Source organism: Aspergillus ibericus (genome assembly GCF_003184845.1).
Source record: "Aspergillus ibericus CBS 121593 unplaced genomic scaffold BO80scaffold_18, whole genome shotgun sequence".
Taxonomy (NCBI): domain Eukaryota; kingdom Fungi; phylum Ascomycota; class Eurotiomycetes; order Eurotiales; family Aspergillaceae; genus Aspergillus; species Aspergillus ibericus.
The window spans coordinates 153,598-171,033 of NW_020292116.1; the positions used below are offsets into that span (position 1 = coordinate 153,598).

Consider the following 17,436-nt stretch of genomic DNA (forward strand, 5'->3'; position numbering starts at 1 on the left):
GGTTCTGGAAGACCCGGCCAGCAGAATCCCTCCGCAACTGGCCAGGGCGCTGGCTATTATCACCGGCCAAGGAGAGCCACCATGGGGCTTAATTTAAAACATACTAATTTCCCATTTACATTAGGTCATACGATGAAATTCACCAGTCATCGCACACATACGTAAAAGAAAACAAACTGACTTTCGGCATTGGTCCCGGAGTAATTCGTGCCCCGCGTGCACACCTAATTATGTACTAACTACTAACTTTTTCGTCCTAGTCGAGCCCCTACGAGTCCAGCAGCACGGGGTTCTGCACCACCGGGTACTTGGGGAAGTTGGGCTTGTACACGGCCTGGCACCGCCCGTTGTAGGTGCCCGTCGTGCTCGTCTCGATCGCGAGCTCGTTGCCCGGCACACCCAGGCGGGCCAGGGGGCCGTTGACAGGCTGGGCCTGGGACCATCCGGGGCCGGCACTGGGATCCTTGATCCAGGCCACAAACCAGTCGTTCATGTAGTCGGCGAGCTCCTGCTCCGCCGTGGTCACGTCGCTCAACTTGGAAAAGCACTCGTTGCCGCCGTGGAAGAAGGGCACCTCACTGCCGTGAGAGGGGCCAATATCGGCGACGCCCAGCACGTTCGAGTAGTTACCGAACCAGCGGTAGATCCAGGTGGGCTGCTCGCTCGAGCGCATATCCACGAGGTAGTCGGTCGAGCACAGGAAGCGGGCATCGCCGTAGCAGGCGCCGCTCATGAAAGAGACGGACGAATAGTCGGCGATGTCATACGCATCCAGCAGCTCCTCGGACGGAACCCAGGCAACATCGGCGTCGAATGTGTGGATCCACGAGGTGAAGTTGGTGTTCTCGGACGCGTAGGCGTAGGCGAAAAGACGGCCCTCCTGGTCGGAGTTACCAACAATCAGGGGCAGCGACTTCGGGTAGTCGCCCTGGGCGAAGCGCTCGGTATAGTTGGAGAAGCGGGTGATGTTGTCGATGTTGGGGGAGAACCAGGTGTTGGAGGTCGAGTTGAAGTAGGTGGTCTGGAAATCGTAGGTATCCGCCTGGCGCAGGCAGTCCAGGGTGAAGTTGCTAGCATCACAGCCGAGCGTCACACCGGCATCCACCATGTCCTCGACGACCTGGGTCAGGGCCACTCCGGCCGGGGCATAGGCCGGGCCGGACTCGGCATTGGCCGACATCTCAATGGCACCGGCCAGGAAGGTGTCAGGGTGGGTCCAGAGGTAGTGGTCGACGTGCACACCACCAGAGGAGTGGCCGCCCAGCACAATGCGCGACTTGTTGCCACCGAAGGCTGCGGGGTGGATTAGCGACGGATTGCCCGGAGGTAGAAATAAGAGACCGACCTTCAATGTTGTCATACACCCACTGCACAGCCAACTCCACATCAAGAATGCCAAAGTTCTGCACCTGGCCCTCGAGCTCGGGGGAGTTGGGCGAGGCATAAATGCTCTCGCGGTAGTTGAGGTTGACGTAGATGACATCCTTGCGGGCGAAGTTGTAGCCCTGCCACTGAGCGTTGCTGCTGCCGCCGGTGACCATGGCACCGCCATAGACATACACAAACACAGGAAGGTCGGTGCCTTCGAGTGGAGTCCAGATGTTCAGGCTGAGGCAGTCCTCGCTCTGGGCAGTGATAGCGGTGCCGGACATGGCCTGGGCGCAAGAGGGGCCGTAGGCTGTGGCATTGAATTCTCCGTCGACGAACGAGGACAAAGCCTGGGGCGCCTTCCAGCGGTTCTCGCCGGCCGTGGTCTCAGCAAACGGGACGCCCAGGAAGACATGGGTGTCGTTCTGCTCGAAGCCGCGGACGATGCCCTGGTCGATGGTGACGGACGGGGCCGTCGCATTGACGGCACCGACCAAGGCCATGGCGGTGGCGGTCAGGCCCCAGGAGCGATCAGCAGACGTGCGCAGCAGACCCATGGTGTAGAAATATAGAGGAAGAGAGAAGGACGAGTTCAAGACCAACCATGGCGTCAAGAACCCCGACGGGGGGAAGTATTTAAACAGATCGCGGGTGTGCCGCGCCCGGAAGGTGGAATTTGCTCCGAACCGACGGTTGGTTAGATGAATGGAAGGTTAGATCCCCACCACACCGCCGTTCCGTTCGATTTTCCGCGGACTGCCACCACTCCACCGGTTGGAGACTAAGGGGCTACTAACAAGCTAGCCGTGCTGCAGTGCATCCAGACCCGAGGTCGATGCGAGACGAGGCCAATAACCGTGTCCCCATCCAGCGGAGACCCCTACATGGTGCCACCCCTTCCCACGTGGTGGACAGAGCTTGGCATCGGAGGCGACGAAGTAGCGAGACTATCGATTCTCATGGCGGCCCCATCCAGTCATGCCATCTTGTTGCCTAGAATGGAGGAGAACAGAGACAGTCAGCCAGGAGAGCCTCGTTTCGGTAGTTTGAAAATGGGGGCAAACAGAGCTTGCCTTTGTTAGACCTCCACGGGATACACACAGGTGTCAGGTAGGTTCGGAGGACCGGTGATTAGTGTAGAGCATCATCAGGGGTAGATGGGGTCAACCTAGTATCAACAGGGTGGTTATAATCTTGGCGGCAAATTCTGCAGGTGGTGACGCCGAGAGAGGGGCAGAGAAACCCGGCAGAACAGCGTTGGCGCCAGGATTGGCTAACAAAGCTTAACCACGCGCATGCAGTAGCGCTAGAACACTGAAGAAATTCAAATGGCAACGCCTCCGTAGTCCGGATCCAGTCCCTCCGAGGCGCTTCCCGATCCGGAGGCTGGCTCGTCACGGTGATCGGAAGATAGCAGAAGATCCGGGAGAGATGGGAGAGGAATGCTTGAGGGAGATGAAGAGATGAGGAATTCGGCTCACGTGGTGCCTGGTCGGGATTCCCACCACCACGACTACCACTACAACTACCACTACACCTACCGCTACTACAACTTCACACACTCACCTTCCAATGTTCCCTTCGAGATTTATCGGGTCCTTGGGCGCCCCTCTTCAAAAAATGCCACGCGACAAGTGGAATTCTATCGCCATGTGGGCCGAGGTATATATATAGCCTCGTATTCGAGCGCTCCACTCCACTGCATCAACAACGGGCAACTTCAATTCCAATCATTGGGGAACGAGGAGATACCGTGACAAATATCGACTCGAGCTTATCTCGTCATCCATCCACGGACCAGCTGGCCCGATGAACCAGGCTGTCACTGGGCGCCAAGCTGATGGCGATAACCGAACCCAGGCTACTCCCCGAGGGTCCGCGCCGCTCGTCAAACATACCCGATCCGGCACCCGGCAAGCACCACCTCTCCTCGTTGGGATTGGATCAACTACCGGTGATACTAGTCCAACCGGTGAGAATTTACCAGAATTGGTGGGACTGCATGACTCGATGAAGCCGGTGATAACTAGCTGGTGAGCGGCGACCATCTCTCATGACCTCATCATCACCCCAGCTGTGCTCAACCGCGGGTCGTCCGTTATCTATATTGTAAGTTGCGAAAGAGGTAGTGGGAGTGCAATGCAAAGCGTGGGCGTCCTCCATGCGGGCAAGAGGCGAAGCCTCGTGAAGTGTCCTTCCAACGAACCAGAGATGCTCGAAGCTGGAAAAGAACCAACGGCATGTCGGATAGGCTCCCCCTGGAACGGCTCCAGGAACAGATTATCATATCGCCAATCTAGACGATGGAACGATGCACCTGACCACACCGTTAGGGAGGTTTCTCGATGGTGATATTCATCATGTAGCAGGGTGGGTTTGGGCATGAGTGCGATACGCTGCAACTTCTGAGGCCAATGGTCGAACAGGTACTCAGGCAAGATCACCCACTCATGCTGGTCTACATGGCAACGGCATACGACTGTCCAGGCACCAGGTCCAACCCACACAACAGTCCGGACGTATTGCTGAATGCCAGAGCAAAACCATAACGTCTGCTGATGCATCTGTGATTGACCGGGATGGGGTGGGCTTCGCAAGCTTCAGAGAAGGTATATAGAGTACATATGTTGAGAGGAAGGTCGGATACTACGAACTGGTTGAATTTTGTTAAGATCTGCCGTGGCAGTGTATGGACAGGAGGACCAATTTCGGACAGTCGAACTACTTTGTAAACTGTAATGTAGATACGGGCGGCCTGAACGTCGATGCCAGATTTGCCAGGCAGCAAAGCCAATGCGCCTGCCTGCCTCAGGCATTAATATTGAGACTGGCTGCTAGCCTGGTTGGGCGCCGTCCATTTCCTATCGAACGAAGGCGATGTGTCCTCCACCAACCTCCGATGGCCGCTGCTTTTCTCCAGCCCATGACATCCATGCTTCCAACGCCGGCACAGCTGTGTCCGGGGTGTGTGAGAACCCCTGCTACAAATTATGCATGGCAGAGGACGTTTGCCTGAGGTCTCTCGACGGGCAGGGATCTCAGGCTAGAGGTGAGTCAGAATCCTGCTGGCTATATAACCACATGGACCCTCTGATTGCTTACTGCGATCTCCTCCCACTGTCACCTCGCTCATCCGCCTCAATTTCCCCCCCCCCCCCCCCATATCCTCTATCGCCGGCACTGAGGAGGATGTCTTCGTCTTGGTGGGTGCTCCCGACGCTGGTGCCGATCCCCGACCCCGGCGACCCGCTGTGATCGCTCCAGCAATGGTCTCTGCCCACTGCGTACCTGATCAACTCTAACGACTTCAATTGAATCTCTATCGTATCAGCTACCTGCTTTTATCCAATTCGTTCGTCTCGAAGCCGGCTCGATTTCAACGTGCTGCTCATAACCGGTGAACTCTCGGCCTGCTCAGGTGGATACCTATTCTGGGGGTATGCCACTCAGAACTGGCAAATCCACCTCCTCCGACGGCTGACATACCTGTCCTTAGATCTACTCGAGCCAGACAATAACTTTGCTCGAATTTATAACACTGTTTCAGGAATGGGTAAAGGCGAGGGATTGGATTACTACGCCTAGTTGGGAAGTACGAGGTGCCGTGGTGGTCTTCGTGGAATAATCAGAAACACCTGGACTCGATCCTCTATTCGATGGAACTGGTTCTGCATTCTTCTCTAGGGGACCATAAACAACGAACCGCTGTGGTGGGCTGTTACCTTCAGTTTCCCGCCCCTTGTTCGATTGTGGTGTTGTATTCCTTCATTTCCCTCCTTTCTTTCCCCTGAATGTTTGTGTGCCTTGTGCGCCGTTGAAGATACGCGAATTAATATAACGCTGATGGAGTTGCGGTGTCCTACGGCAAGCAAGAGATCTTTGAACGCCTCCAAAAAAGAGAAAGCAAGCCAGGGTAGCAGGAAGACAATTTGCTCAGTGCCGATAGCTATGACGGTTGAAAGATGTGTTCAAGGGTTGTGCACAATAGACATCCCAGTCTACAGCGTCTGTCATATTACGGTAATAAATGGACATTAAATGCAGAAGCTATATCCAGATTACGGGCACACGATGACAATCGCTAATCCACAATGGAAGAATAGCATTCCGATTTATTCACTCGCCAGTCACGTTTACCCTGGCGAAGGGCCAACGGGGGAGGCCAGAGTTGATTAAGGAAGGAATACTTGAGAAAATAACATATAATCCAGCCAGGGATTTGTGAAATAAAACAGAAGCCTGGAGGATACAGGCAGATTGAAAAGACCAAGGGTGGTTCGGATAGCCGTACCCACTGAATGGTCCCAAGTCCAAGATCCATCCAAATGACTTGACCCTCGAACCTGAGGGCGAAGGCGGGCAATTAAAGTCAAGTCGTCACACAGCACCCAAAGAGTAAGATTATGACAGCTGCACACCACACAACAGGCTTGAATGATCTGATTCCTTCCATTCATGCTTGGTGTCCGTCTCTATCGTTCTGAAGGAAGAAATCTTAGTTCCTCACAGGAACGACGACAAAGAGGAAAGGCCGCTGGAGCTGGATGAGTCACCGGAGCTGGAAGAGCCACCCAGCCCGCTCAATCCACTCAGGCCGCTCAGGCCACTAAGCCCGCTCAAGCCACCGAGTCCGGCCGCCGATGAGGACTCCGAGGAGGAATCCCCTGACGACGTGCTCGAGGAGGAAGACGTCTGCGAGGAAGTGGAGGTGTCACCAAGCTTGGACTCTAGCCACTGAGCGGCCTCGCCTGTGTTCATGATATAGCTGAAATGGGCAGGCAGGACAAGGAGAGTGCCATCGCAGACCATATCACCTGCGGCACAGTAGATCTTGACCTTGTCCTTGGGGAAGTTACCAATCTGGCCATGCTCCTGAGCATTTCGGGTGTATCCAAACAGCACGACACCCTTGATCTTGTCCTTGACGTCATCTGGGAGTTGCTTGATGGAGTCATCCATAACCGCTGTTCCCTGACTGTTGGAAAATTAGTGGTGCTCTCTATGGGTGTCCAAGCAAAGTTCGGGAGCTGACCTATATCCACCCGCCAGGATTTGACTGTCTGGGCACTTGGAAGCAGCCAGCTTGAAGAGACTCTCGGATTCGCTGATTGCCGCAGGGGAAGTGTTGTCAGGTAGAGCATTGGACATGAGATCTGCCGTGTAGGCAGGTCCCACGCCCTGGCAGAGGACCTGGCCGGCCTTGGCCATTTTCAGGTTGTTACAGACTGCAGGACCAGTGGAGATACCCTTTAAGCTCTTGTCAGTCCTTGCTTTAGAGAAAATTTGGACGCAGCGGTTCCTTACGAGCAAGCCAGGCTCGGTAGACGCCCGGGCAAAGATAAAGATGATGGGCTTGCAAGAGCCTTGGCGCAGTTCATTGCCATCGGAAACTAATCTGTTAGCTTGGGAAATAGCGGACAAACAAGAAGCACTTACACTGGCGTTCCGCGAGCCCCATAGGAGTCGCCGCGGCAAGGCCCGCGAGGCCAAGAAGGAAGAGTGGGAGGTGCATGGTGTGTGAGTGACTTGATGCTGTGGATGGTTTATGCAGGCAACCATGCTGCTCATGGGCAGCATGGCTAGAATTTATCTTCTGGACATCTCCCACTGAAACCGGACAGATCACCGTGCTAAGGTATTTGTGCGCCGAGGCCGAGGAAAAAAAAAAAAAAAAACTCGGGTTTCGCCGTATGCTGTTTCAGGCACCAGCCGCTGGTATAGAGCAGGGTAAGTTGATCCAACCTTTTCAAATCACGGGTCAAGGCGTGTGTGGGAACCAGGGGTTTGGACCCTGAGAAGACCCTGGAAAGACCCTGAAAATGGGCATATGCGGGAGAGCGGGTAGTTTATTGTATCGGCCACCAACGGCGTGTTTCACATCCCGGCCATGTTTTTGGGTCGTCCACTCAGATACCATGCATGGTTCATCACTTGGAGACAGCCCTGCCGTCTTCGAGAATCCTTGGGGTCATGGACCTGTCTTGGTTGAAAGCCTATAGGTTTCATATAAACAACGCGCCCCGGGCCCAAAATTCAGACAGCTGATCAGCCGACCGATCTTCACCACAACCTCGGAAGAACTGCTCCAATGCTCGGATTGGGGTCAGGGTCTCAAGACGTCGAGACGAGCGTAATGGCATTAATCTAACCCAGCTACTCGTGTAGGGAGGGTAAATATAACTCGGCGCGGATGGCACATCATCTGGCCATGACGCAATACGACATGACTCTGCACACTCGATGGGTTGCACAAATCTGTGCACATACGAGAATACATTACTCCGGACTGTCATGGGCTTTGATCTACCGTGCGTTATGGCTTTGTAGCCTGTGCTGATCCTCCGCACTCCCCCAATTAGGGACAGGCCTAGCTCGGTGTCTAATGACTCTGACTTCGACTAGTCCTAGTGTAGAGCGGATTCAAAGCACTTCCCTACGATACTGGAAGCCCAACGGTCGGTATTTCTTTTACAGATGTCCAGTTCCCAGTGCGAGGTCTTCACTATATGAACTTTCGACTGTGTGAGAGGAACAACACATCGACACTCACCCCGTACCATAAGGTTCTGCCCCTCCCAACCTCGTCGCAATGGGATGGCCACATGTCACGGTGTCGCCAACACCACTCGAGTACACTTGGCCTCCTCCCCATATGAAAGAGGCAAGGTAGACTTTAACTTCTAATGGTCGATGTAGATATTCTAATTCGATATTCGTCCCACTTTCACCAGTGTGACCTTCTACCAGCTGATGATGGGATCGATTGTTCGTGTTCAGTTGGAAGAGGCAGGACGGCAGGTATGCGCCTTCGCATCACATGCTTGGTATTGGTCTAGAGCAGGCTATAGATTGCTAAATGTGCTATTATGTCTAGATATACAGGAGTGGAGTCTTTAAAATAGAAGATAGAAGGTTAGGCCTTCTCTCTAGACTTCCTCCACTTCTGTTGCATGTGCTTCTTTCTTTTCCTCGATCGCAGATGACCCCGATAATTCCGTGATATCGTACGCTGGACAGACAATTGGTTAGCTGATCATCTCAACCAAAGTAAATAAGGAGGTTGTGGGTGCGTACATTTGAATTTCCATGCTGATACACCATTCTGGAACAGGATCTGGATCTCCTCTAGCGTCCGACCTGACGTCTCGGGCAGCAGGAAGAAGACCCAGACAGCAGCCGCGACCATCAAGCTACCGTAGATAAACCCGACTCGGGCGCTGAGGCCGGCTGCATCGGAATCAAAGAGATACGGGAAAGTGAAGGTCACCATCCAGCTGCAGAACCAGTTGGTGCCGGTCGATGTGGCCATGAGTTTGCTGCGGTTTGGGCCGGTGGAAATCTCGGAGGTCACGACCCAGACGGCCGGTCCTAGGGAGAGATTGTAGACGATCATGAAGATGTACACCATTGCTACGATCGTTCGGTCTAGAGCCATGGTTTTGTGGTCTGCAGTTCCTGCTCCGCCGACGATCAACAGCACCACCGCGACTAGGATGCAGGAGAGTAGCAGCATGGGACGACGGCCAAAACGCTCCACGCAGTATTGGTTGAGCCATACCGCTGGCATAGGGACCAGGTAGAGGCCCATCTGGATGAGGAAGGTATTTGTCATCCCGATGGCAGTGAAGAAAACAATTCCGTAGCTTGTAATGAAGTTGATACCGGATGCTTGCTGCCATGCTAGAGAGAGACACATTAACACGGATTGTGCAATGCAAGTAAAGAGTTCAGATCATCTTACCCTGTAGCGCCATCCCCAGATATGCTTTGCGACCATCAGGAGTCCAACGAAGTAGATCCCGCCACGAACTCTCCACGCGGCGCTCTTCCTCAATCATTCCCGAGATGTGCAGGATCTCACTTTCGATCAGATCGGGATTGTTCCCGTGCAAGCGACGCAGAGCTGCACGAGCTTGCTCGGTCTTCCCCTTGGTCAAGAGCCAGCGCGGTGACTCGGGGGCAAACAAGATCAGGCCGGGGACCAGGATGACAGGGAATACCAACTGGACTGCCATCGGGATCCGATACGCACCACTGTCGTTTCGATTCTTGGTGGCGTTGTCGACGATGACACCAAGCAGCAGCCCGAGGCCGACGTCGAATTGGTAGAGAGACACCAGGGCCCCACGAAACCTGGCTGGAGCGCAGTCGGCTACATACAAAGGCACCAAGCACGAGATCAACCCCACCGCGTATCCTGTTCGCCAGTCAGTCAGAGTGACAAAAGAGTGAAGACCGTTAGGTACAATGGCCGGATTATAGAAGACGTACCGAGGAAAAGGCGCCCGATGATCAACAGAGCGAGTTTGTCTGCGGCAACCTGGAAGACCACTCCGAGGACCACGAATGTACTGGAAACAAACAAGCCGCCCCGGCGACCGATTCTGTCATCCACCAGGTAGGATGAAACGGCTCCGACGAGCTCGCCGACATTGATGATGCTAGTGGTGAGAGATTGAATGCTCGAGCTGAGGATATAGCCGCCGGTCGCACTATCGTAGTGTCCGTAGGCCTTGATAAAGGGCTCCATGACCAAGATGCCTGAATTAAGATGCAGAGAAACGATCAGTGTATGCGCCAGTACGATGACTCGAGTCACGGTTCTCATGGAGACAAGGACAGGAGCAGAGCATCTTACGTACCGGAATAGTAGGACGAGTCAAAGCCGAATTGGAAAGCAGCAATCGTAATGAACAAGCAGATGGCAATGGCACGCCATTCTGCCCGGGCGGCGGAGGCGGCCGACGTGTGAGCCGTCATGTTGTGAGAAGTATGGAAGCAGAACCAAGCACGACTCGATGAAGCAGTGAGGAAACAGGCAGACGGAAAGGCATGCTTCGTCCTTGGGGGTGCCCTTTATAGTTTATACGAGAGCGGCTTGGAGATGAGTTTATCCCACACTCCCCAGATTTTGCGCAGGCCAAAGCCGGGGTTGCGGAGAAGGCATCCCCAGCCGAAAAGCTCGAATTGGCCGAACGCCCCGGGCGCAAATGGCCGACTAGAGTTCACCGGCGCGGTCCGAAGGGGCGGGCTGATTGGGCGACTGGGGTAGATAGCCTTCTGGCGTCAGTGGGTCGGGATTCACTGGAACGATGCAACATGCGCCGGCATCGATGACTCCACGAGGGCAACCCGACAGGTATAAATCCTTAGCCGCCCCAAACAGGCCTGTTCAGTGTTCCGACCCCAACTGTTTCGCCTGTTCCCTACCTTCTAGACTCACATCATGGCCGCCGCAGTGCGTCAGCATCGAATGCCCGAGGATCCCAGTCAGCCTCCTGCCTCGCCAGCGCCAGATCCCGTGGTCGTCACCGTTCCGACCCAGACGTCACCCTCCCGGCTCCAACGCGTCATCGGTCGGAAATCAGCTATTCCGGGAATTGAGGAATTTCGGGGGATCCCATATGGCACAGTACCAGCGAGGTGGCAGCATGCGGTGCTCCGTGATCGACTGCCCCAGGATGTCTTCGATGCCACTCGGAACGGGTAAGTCAATCCCAGGAGTAGCCGACTGATCCCTACCGTGAGTTCTGCTAACCACAGTCGGGGCTTCAGCCCGCGCTGTCCTCAACCACAGGAGCCCAACAACAGCGATGAATTCCAGTCTTACCTAGAATTCCCGGCTGATGTTGCGGAATCCGAATTTGACTGCCTCAACCTCTTCATCACCAGACCGAGTGCTGCGGCCCTTGCGGCAGCTGGTTTCGATGCTCACTCCATTAAGCTACCCGTCTATGTCTATGTTCATGGCGGGGCTTATAGCTTCGGTGCTGGCACGGATCCTATGTGGGGTAAGTACTCGGCATGAACTACTAGGTCAGCCACGACGAGAATGGTTAACATGGTCATAGATCCGGCTCGACTTGTCAAGAAATCGGTCGCGATGAAGACCCCGATGATTGTAGCCACCATCAATTATCGCCTAAATATGTTCGGATTTGCGGGTTCGTCGGAGATCATTCAAGCCCAACCAGAAGGTCAACCAAAGGGTTGTAATTTTGGACTGAGTGATCAGCGAACCGCCATCCTCTGGGTGCGCCAGAACATCGGGGCCTTTGGGGGCGATGCTACCCGAATCACTGTTGGCGGGCAGTCCGCGGGCGGAAGCTCGTCTCATGCACACATTTTGGAAGCAATCCTGGGGAAAGGCGAGCCCTTAGTCCAGCGCGGAATCATCCAGTCCGGCGCTGTGGGGGTGCTCGGGCCCATCTCTATGGCAGTCGCTGACACGCGATGGGAGGGTTTCTGTCGCCAGGCAGGAGCCCCGGCAGGTGACGCTTCATCCCGCGTCGCGTTTATGACCACCATCGCCGCGGCAGATATCTTGCGAGCAGCCGGCCAGTTGGGCTCAATTGTCTGCCCTCTCGTGGTTGACGACCTTACCATCTCACAAAAGTCGAACGGTCGCTGGAGCATTCATCTTGGTGGCGACGAGACGATATCCCCGCGGGATACTCACTCTCGAGATTCTGGAGTCATACAAGTCTTGATTGGTGATACAGATGTCGAGGTCAGCAAGCCCACTGCAGTCATGGATTACCCCTAAATAAGCTGACAATGAATAGGGTGTCTTACACCTAGGCGAGGTGGGCAAGATTAGAGATCTCCAACACCTTAAAGAACGCTTAGCGGACGAGGTAACATCGACGGAATTTCTAGACGGGGTTTATCAAGCCTATGGTCTCCAACCAGATGTGCCCCTGTCAGACCTGCACAGAGGAGTACTCCAGTTGTTGACAGATATACAGTTTGGATATCCAGTGCAGTGTGCAAGGGAAGAATTGATGGGCTGGGAGGCATCCAAATCCAAGGATCCAGAAAGCACGGGTCACCGTACAGCGGTGCACTCATACCGCATGAGCGTGGGCAACCCATTTCCAGGGCCCAGGTATGGACTGGCACAGCATTGTGTGGATTTGATTTATATTTATGACTGCTTTGCGGATGCGTTACGGATTGCAGACAAGGCCCTGGCTGCCGGCGCCGTGACCAATGCCGACCTGGTCGAGCGCATCCAAGAGGATTGGGTCCGATTCATCGCGGCCCCATCGATCAGTAGCCAGGCCGGCCATGCAATTGTCTATGGGAGCGACAGGACTGCATCGACAGTGAATATGGAATCGGATCAAGCTTGGACGGAGAGATTGCGCAGATTCGATCTGCTGGAGAAACACTGGCATTCTGCACAACAAGCCATAAAGGCATTGGCTGGTTCTGGGCATGTTTTCTAGATCTATAATAGCGAGTTCACGGACATAGAGACTGTATAACTGATAGTGTAGGTTTGGATGTTGCCATTCTGTTGAGGGCTGCGGAGATGAGTCGGCGGTGTTCCGTCCAACTTATTCTCGGTCCATCGGACTGATCCATAATCCCGTATAGCCGGGGACCCACCGGTAAAGAAGCATTTCCGGGTCTAGCGATGGTTCTGGCATGCCCACGTATTCGGCCACGGGATGGCCATTGCCGGGAGCATTTCCTGCGGAAGAATCCCCTAGGTTGTACGACAGAGCCCGGCGCAGGAGCTTGGCAAAAGTGCGCTGGTAGTCCATGTTCGTGGCTGCTACGAACATGTCCAAGACTTGGAGATTGATGGCGCAATTACGTAAAATCATGTCGTCGGACTGCCGACCCAACTTTTGGGCTAGAATAAGGAAGATGAACGATGACTGCAAGAAGTAGGTTCCGAAGAATCTATACATCAGGCATAGCTGTGGATCGATCCGCAAGATGTACCGTGCGATCTAATCCCGGTAATAGGTTAGTTGCTGTCTTTTCCAGTAAAATCCCGATATTGTGCATTCTGCGCACTGAAGAAGACTCACATTGGCACAGGCTACAGCATGCTCCCCAGCCGTGAGAAATTTCGAGGATGCCTGCCAGGCAAGATCCTGATACATCCGCACCACATCCATAGGACCATGCAGGAGTACGAACATGCAATGATACATGTGAAAGCCATAGTAGGCTACCGTCGGAATTTCTGGAGCTGGGGAGAACTCGCATTCTGGCTCCGCAATTGTGCAGAAGTCTGAGCCCACTAAGGACAGAAATGAATGACACCAAACCTCAAGATTGCGCACTATATTCTTTTGGATCGCAGTGAGAAAGTCGTGGCTTGAGTTAAAAGTCGAGTGGTCGCTGAGAAAGCGATATTCCAGTATCTCGCCCAAGATTCTACACCTAGGTTCAGCCCTCAAATAACGAAAGAGCGGCGCTTATCGTTAAGCCAATATACCTTGAGAGTGGAAGAAAGATACCGAGCATATCCAGGCTCTGAACATGATAGCTCAGTATCGTGTTATTTTGACTTCGTCGGTCGGACCAAGGAAGTAGCGGACCGGATTGGTTCCATACTGCGTCGGGGCGTGGAGTCGGAAGGAGAAGGCATTCATGGTCTGTGATGCGCGGACGTCCATTGAATGACAAGGCCGTATGCCGGTCAATGATGTAGCTTGCCCACCACAACCTACCACGAATTCATTGTTAACAATACCCGGACATCCGGTCTCTGTCTCTAACGCACCTCCTTCTCTCCTCCTTGTCATCTTCGCTAAGATCAGGCACATCTCTGTGTAAGTGCAATTTCTGAACGATGTATTTGAGGAAGATTAGCCAGTAATGTAGGCTCGACTCCACAGATTTGTCGCTCGGGGCAATACTCGTCATAATAAATGCCGTTAAAGCATCATCGAACACATGATCAGTATCTGGCAACGTCCGAGGGTGAAAGTGCTGAATTAATTTGTCCAGGAGATATCGCCCTTGAATGGTACGTTCCTTTGTTTTTAGTCCCGATAGTGTTGGTGATTGATCAGCTGATGGCATGAAACACGCAACGCCTATGCCACGTGAGATCGTCGGAGGCCGTCAATCGGGGTACCTCGGAGGCGTACATAGGATTGAAAGCAGTAGTGTTGGCATTGTAGGCCTGGGGGCACGCTGGTCTAATAACCTCCCCTTTCGAATGAGAAGAGTATGGAATTCTTGGTTGGGAGACGCATAGAAATGTTCCAGTAGGCGAGAGGCCTCGATACGCGGGAGTTGATGCGCAGAACAGCTGCTTTAACGGTAAGCATACCGAGGCATAAGATGTAACCTAGGGACTTACCTATCCCGGTCCTGATCTGAGGTCAAAATGTGAAGATCTCGAAGGCAGTCTAGCACAGGGTAGTCCGGCGCATGCTATACTCCGTTTCAGCACACCTCCTCGGGAAATATCAGCGAAGTGACATGGCCCGCACCATTGAGCCTAGTTCAGACCACGGCTGGGGCGATTGCGTGGAATCCTTTCGAGTGGGTTTTCTTCCGCGTTTCTTGATCGGGCGACTTGAGGTGCACCGAATTCCTAGTCCTGGGGAATTTAGCGGGAAGCGGGACACGGCAAACAGAGACGTACGGTGGCAGCGAGCGCATCCTTGGGACCGAGGGGAACACTTAAGCTTATGACGATGGCACTGGTCGCAAGCAACATCGGTTTTTGCCTCGCTCTGGCGTCTGGGTGCACCTCGTTCCGGCCCGGAGTGTGGCCATGGGTTCGCAGCCATGAGATTGATGACTGATGGTACGGAGTGGGTGGAAGTGGGTAAAACCAACCGAAGCCGCGTCGGGGAGGCAGAATCTGCCCTCGCCGCCTTTGCTCTCGGCCGCAGCCCGTCAAGCACGGCCACATCAGTTCGTCCATGGGGCCACCCAGGTGATGATTTCGACAAGGTACATGCTCATAGTTATCGGTTTGAATGCGATGATGGGTACTACTTGCATGCTCATTTTTGAGATCTTTTTCTAAATACCGATCTGCGCAATGCTGGTAATTAGTAGGATATGATACTTTTCCGGGCGATAAATACGGTAGTACGGAGTAGGTCTGGCGTCCTTCCCAGTAATCGTTTTCCTCCCAAAATCAGATCCTTACGCCAGACCAACTACTGGTACGAGGACTCAATCACTACACAAAAGATCCCAGCTGGGTGATGGTCAGTCTCTGTATGTTGACATCATTGAGACCATCATCCCCGGAACTCGGCCCAAAGACAGTAAGCACTGGATGTATATTCTGGAAAGCAGGACAGGCCAGGCAAATGAGGTTAATGGAAGTAAACCATGCAGCGGCACGGCATACAGAGTAATTACTTCTTATGTCCAAAGAACCTTTTGTTACATAGTTATGCGACCATGGCAACCCGAATGATGTGATTAGAACTAGTCTGGTGAATGACGGCTGAGGTCACCTGGCAAACATGTCTGTGAGTGCCTGCTTGGTGAATCTTCAGTCTTGTTTACTCTTGAATTCCTCACTGTATGGTCACTACCTTGTCACTCAGCTGAATGGCACTGGGATTTAAGTCTCTTACTGTTAATTACATATCACTGGTTTTCCTACTTTGAGCAATCTTTCCTCCAGACGACATCAAATCTCTAAAACTTGTAACATAAGCCCCTTATCTTGATCTTACTTCCTCATTAGCAACTAAGTCTGATAATCTTTATCTTCCAACAAACTTTACCTCTAATTCCCCGTTTTGCTTAACGCAGTCTCTAATAATGCGCTGGACCCTTGAGAATGAACATGTGGTACGCATCCCATAACATCAGTATAATCAATTCAAGACTGACTCCATTCCCGCCAGCTCTGGCGCACGATTTTCGAGACTCAGAACCTTACTCTAGACCTGGACAAGATCGCTGAGGCGTGGCGTATGTCTATCTCTCTCTTCTACGAGCATTGATACTGATAAGAGCAATAGTCGGTGATGATAAGCCCACTGCTCGCGCCATCAAAGAGCATCTCGAGAAGTTTCGCAAGGGATCAAAGTCGGGCAACTCGATGACTTTTAGCATGAGTAGAAAACGTGCTGGAGGTGATGACAGTGCTGTTCCGACTCCGCGCAAGAAACGCACTTCGAAGAAGGTCAAGAAGGAGAAAGAGGATGACGAGGATGATGCTCTTCTTGGTAGCAAGGAAGAGTAGGATGCGATAATGGCGACTCAGGCTGTAGTACTGGTTGAATAGGGGCTCCTTGAGGCTGGCCGTATTCGTACTGAGGATAATTGGGATAGCATATTCATCGCTGTATCTACATGGCTTTCGGCACTCATATTTCAGATAATTCTGTCAATTCAATGGACCGAAGCCTAGCATAATTCCTGCGAGCCTCACGCCCAATACATAAAATCTTCGCTCCCATGATCAAGCCAGGTGTTCCATCTTGATCTTGCTCTCAATCTTAGGCTCACGCTCGCTCTTGATGAGGACAATATCCTGCCCGATTGCCATAGAGGAGGCGGTAGAGGCATCATCCCCTTTAACCTTCTTCATCGGGGTCAATGAGGTGCGGTCTGGCTGGCGCTTCTTGGGGGTGCCAGTCGGGGTTGACTTGTTGCTCGAACCACCCTTGGCGGCACCGGCTGAGAAGCTATTCGCCTGGCGTTTTAGTTTGACGATGTGCTGCTCGACAGCGCAGGCAGTGCAATCTAGTAGGATATGAAATGAGTATATCGATGTACGTGTGGATAGGATATAACGTACCGGAGCCCATGTGAGCAGCGAGGGCCTCATAGTCTAGCTTGAGCTTGCCGCGCATTTGGTCCAAAACACCGACAAAGAGCTGGGATGGTCAGTCCTGGATCTGCTCTCAAGAGCTCGTGTAGGGTCAGTTGGCTTACCTTGGAGTTCGCCTCGGCGGTCCAGAACATCTTGCCTGGTAAAAAGTTGGAGTGATATAGTATTTGTAGTTTATTGATTAGAAGCGAAGCGGATAAAGTAGGACGACGATATGGAGAGTAGGGGTGGGGGGTGGCTGGAGAGAAGGGTGAGAGATCTGGATACTATGAGAGGAACTCGATTTATTAGTGAATGTGTATCAGAGATTTGTGTTAGTCTGTGTTTTCTGACTGGAGTCAGGCCTGGTACCAGTCAGTAAATGGAGCTGGTGGTTGGGCTTTTCTTCATCGAACTATGACAGACGTGGACACTTCCTACAGAGTATCCATACTGTGTGTATTACTGTGGCCTGAAATGTACCACAGGTTACTGCCGATAGCTTGGGCTATAGATCTGTAGCTCAA

General features: G+C 53.1%; 8 protein-coding genes across 8 annotated transcripts; 2 read left to right on the forward strand and 6 right to left on the reverse strand.

The window, feature by feature from the left end:
- Positions 1–180: 180 nt before the first annotated feature.
- On the reverse strand, positions 181–2,088 carry BO80DRAFT_63445 (carboxylesterase). Its single transcript, XM_025724661.1, has 2 exons — positions 1,346–2,088; positions 181–1,293 (listed from the first exon to the last, which is right to left on the reverse strand). The coding sequence occupies exons 1-2, from the start codon at positions 1,923–1,925 to the stop codon at positions 269–271; spliced, it is 1,605 nt and encodes a 534-aa protein (XP_025575556.1). The 5' UTR covers positions 1,926–2,088; the 3' UTR covers positions 181–268.
- Positions 2,089–3,297: 1,209 nt separating this feature from the next.
- Positions 3,298–4,120, reverse strand: BO80DRAFT_63442 (uncharacterized protein). The gene has a single exon (XM_025724660.1). The coding sequence runs from the start codon at positions 3,930–3,932 to the stop codon at positions 3,471–3,473; it is 462 nt and encodes a 153-aa protein (XP_025575557.1). The 5' UTR covers positions 3,933–4,120; the 3' UTR covers positions 3,298–3,470.
- A 1,976-nt stretch (positions 4,121–6,096) lies between these two features.
- On the reverse strand, positions 6,097–6,880 carry BO80DRAFT_338094 (cutinase family protein; the record flags this gene model as incomplete). The annotated part of the gene is made up of 4 exons (XM_025715197.1): positions 6,097–6,343; positions 6,401–6,615; positions 6,673–6,758; positions 6,805–6,880. Coding segments are annotated over 4 exons (624 nt in total), but the record flags the coding sequence as incomplete, so codon positions are not given.
- A 1,414-nt stretch (positions 6,881–8,294) lies between these two features.
- BO80DRAFT_354948 (sugar porter family MFS transporter) lies at positions 8,295–10,128 on the reverse strand (the record flags this gene model as incomplete). Its single annotated transcript, XM_025715727.1, has 5 exons — positions 8,295–8,377; positions 8,443–9,048; positions 9,110–9,565; positions 9,640–9,909; positions 10,011–10,128. 5 exons carry the CDS (start codon positions 10,126–10,128, stop codon positions 8,295–8,297), a joined length of 1,533 nt encoding a protein of 510 aa, XP_025575559.1.
- Positions 10,129–10,563: 435 nt separating this feature from the next.
- Positions 10,564–12,617, forward strand: BO80DRAFT_406199 (carboxylesterase). Its single transcript, XM_025717743.1, has 4 exons — positions 10,564–10,854; positions 10,924–11,159; positions 11,220–11,878; positions 11,934–12,617. Exons 1-4 carry the CDS (start codon positions 10,595–10,597, stop codon positions 12,597–12,599), a joined length of 1,821 nt encoding a protein of 606 aa, XP_025575560.1. The 5' UTR covers positions 10,564–10,594; the 3' UTR covers positions 12,600–12,617.
- Positions 12,618–12,710: 93 nt separating this feature from the next.
- On the reverse strand, positions 12,711–14,037 carry BO80DRAFT_354758 (fungal specific transcription factor domain-containing protein; the record flags this gene model as incomplete). Its single annotated transcript, XM_025715720.1, has 4 exons — positions 12,711–13,112; positions 13,194–13,545; positions 13,607–13,837; positions 13,895–14,037. The coding sequence occupies 4 exons, from the start codon at positions 14,035–14,037 to the stop codon at positions 12,711–12,713; spliced, it is 1,128 nt and encodes a 375-aa protein (XP_025575561.1).
- A 1,875-nt stretch (positions 14,038–15,912) lies between these two features.
- Positions 15,913–16,339, forward strand: BO80DRAFT_444681 (uncharacterized protein; the record flags this gene model as incomplete). The annotated part of the gene is made up of 3 exons (XM_025721445.1): positions 15,913–15,942; positions 15,999–16,065; positions 16,116–16,339. 3 exons carry the CDS (start codon positions 15,913–15,915, stop codon positions 16,337–16,339), a joined length of 321 nt encoding a protein of 106 aa, XP_025575562.1.
- Positions 16,340–16,558: 219 nt separating this feature from the next.
- BO80DRAFT_444682 (uncharacterized protein) lies at positions 16,559–17,064 on the reverse strand (the record flags this gene model as incomplete). Its single annotated transcript, XM_025721446.1, has 3 exons — positions 16,559–16,842; positions 16,898–16,976; positions 17,035–17,064. 3 exons carry the CDS (start codon positions 17,062–17,064, stop codon positions 16,559–16,561), a joined length of 393 nt encoding a protein of 130 aa, XP_025575563.1.
- Positions 17,065–17,436: the final 372 nt, after the last annotated feature.

Excerpts from the sequence above, each read along its gene's own strand:
- BO80DRAFT_63445 (XM_025724661.1), bottom strand. The coding sequence starts at position 1,925 with ATGGGTCTGCTGCGCACGTCTGCTGATCGCTCCTGGGGCCTGACCGCC. Across the intron at positions 1,294-1,345 it reads GGTGTATGACAACATTGAAG|CCTTCGGTGGCAACAAGTCG; the intron begins GTCGGTCTCTTA and ends TCCACCCCGCAG.
- BO80DRAFT_63442 (XM_025724660.1), bottom strand. The coding sequence starts at position 3,932 with ATGCATCAGCAGACGTTATGGTTTTGCTCTGGCATTCAGCAATACGTC.
- BO80DRAFT_406199 (XM_025717743.1), top strand. The coding sequence starts at position 10,595 with ATGGCCGCCGCAGTGCGTCAGCATCGAATGCCCGAGGATCCCAGTCAG. Across the intron at positions 10,855-10,923 it reads TTCGATGCCACTCGGAACGG|CCCGCGCTGTCCTCAACCAC; the intron begins GTAAGTCAATCC and ends TCGGGGCTTCAG. Across the intron at positions 11,879-11,933 it reads TTGGTGATACAGATGTCGAG|GGTGTCTTACACCTAGGCGA; the intron begins GTCAGCAAGCCC and ends GACAATGAATAG.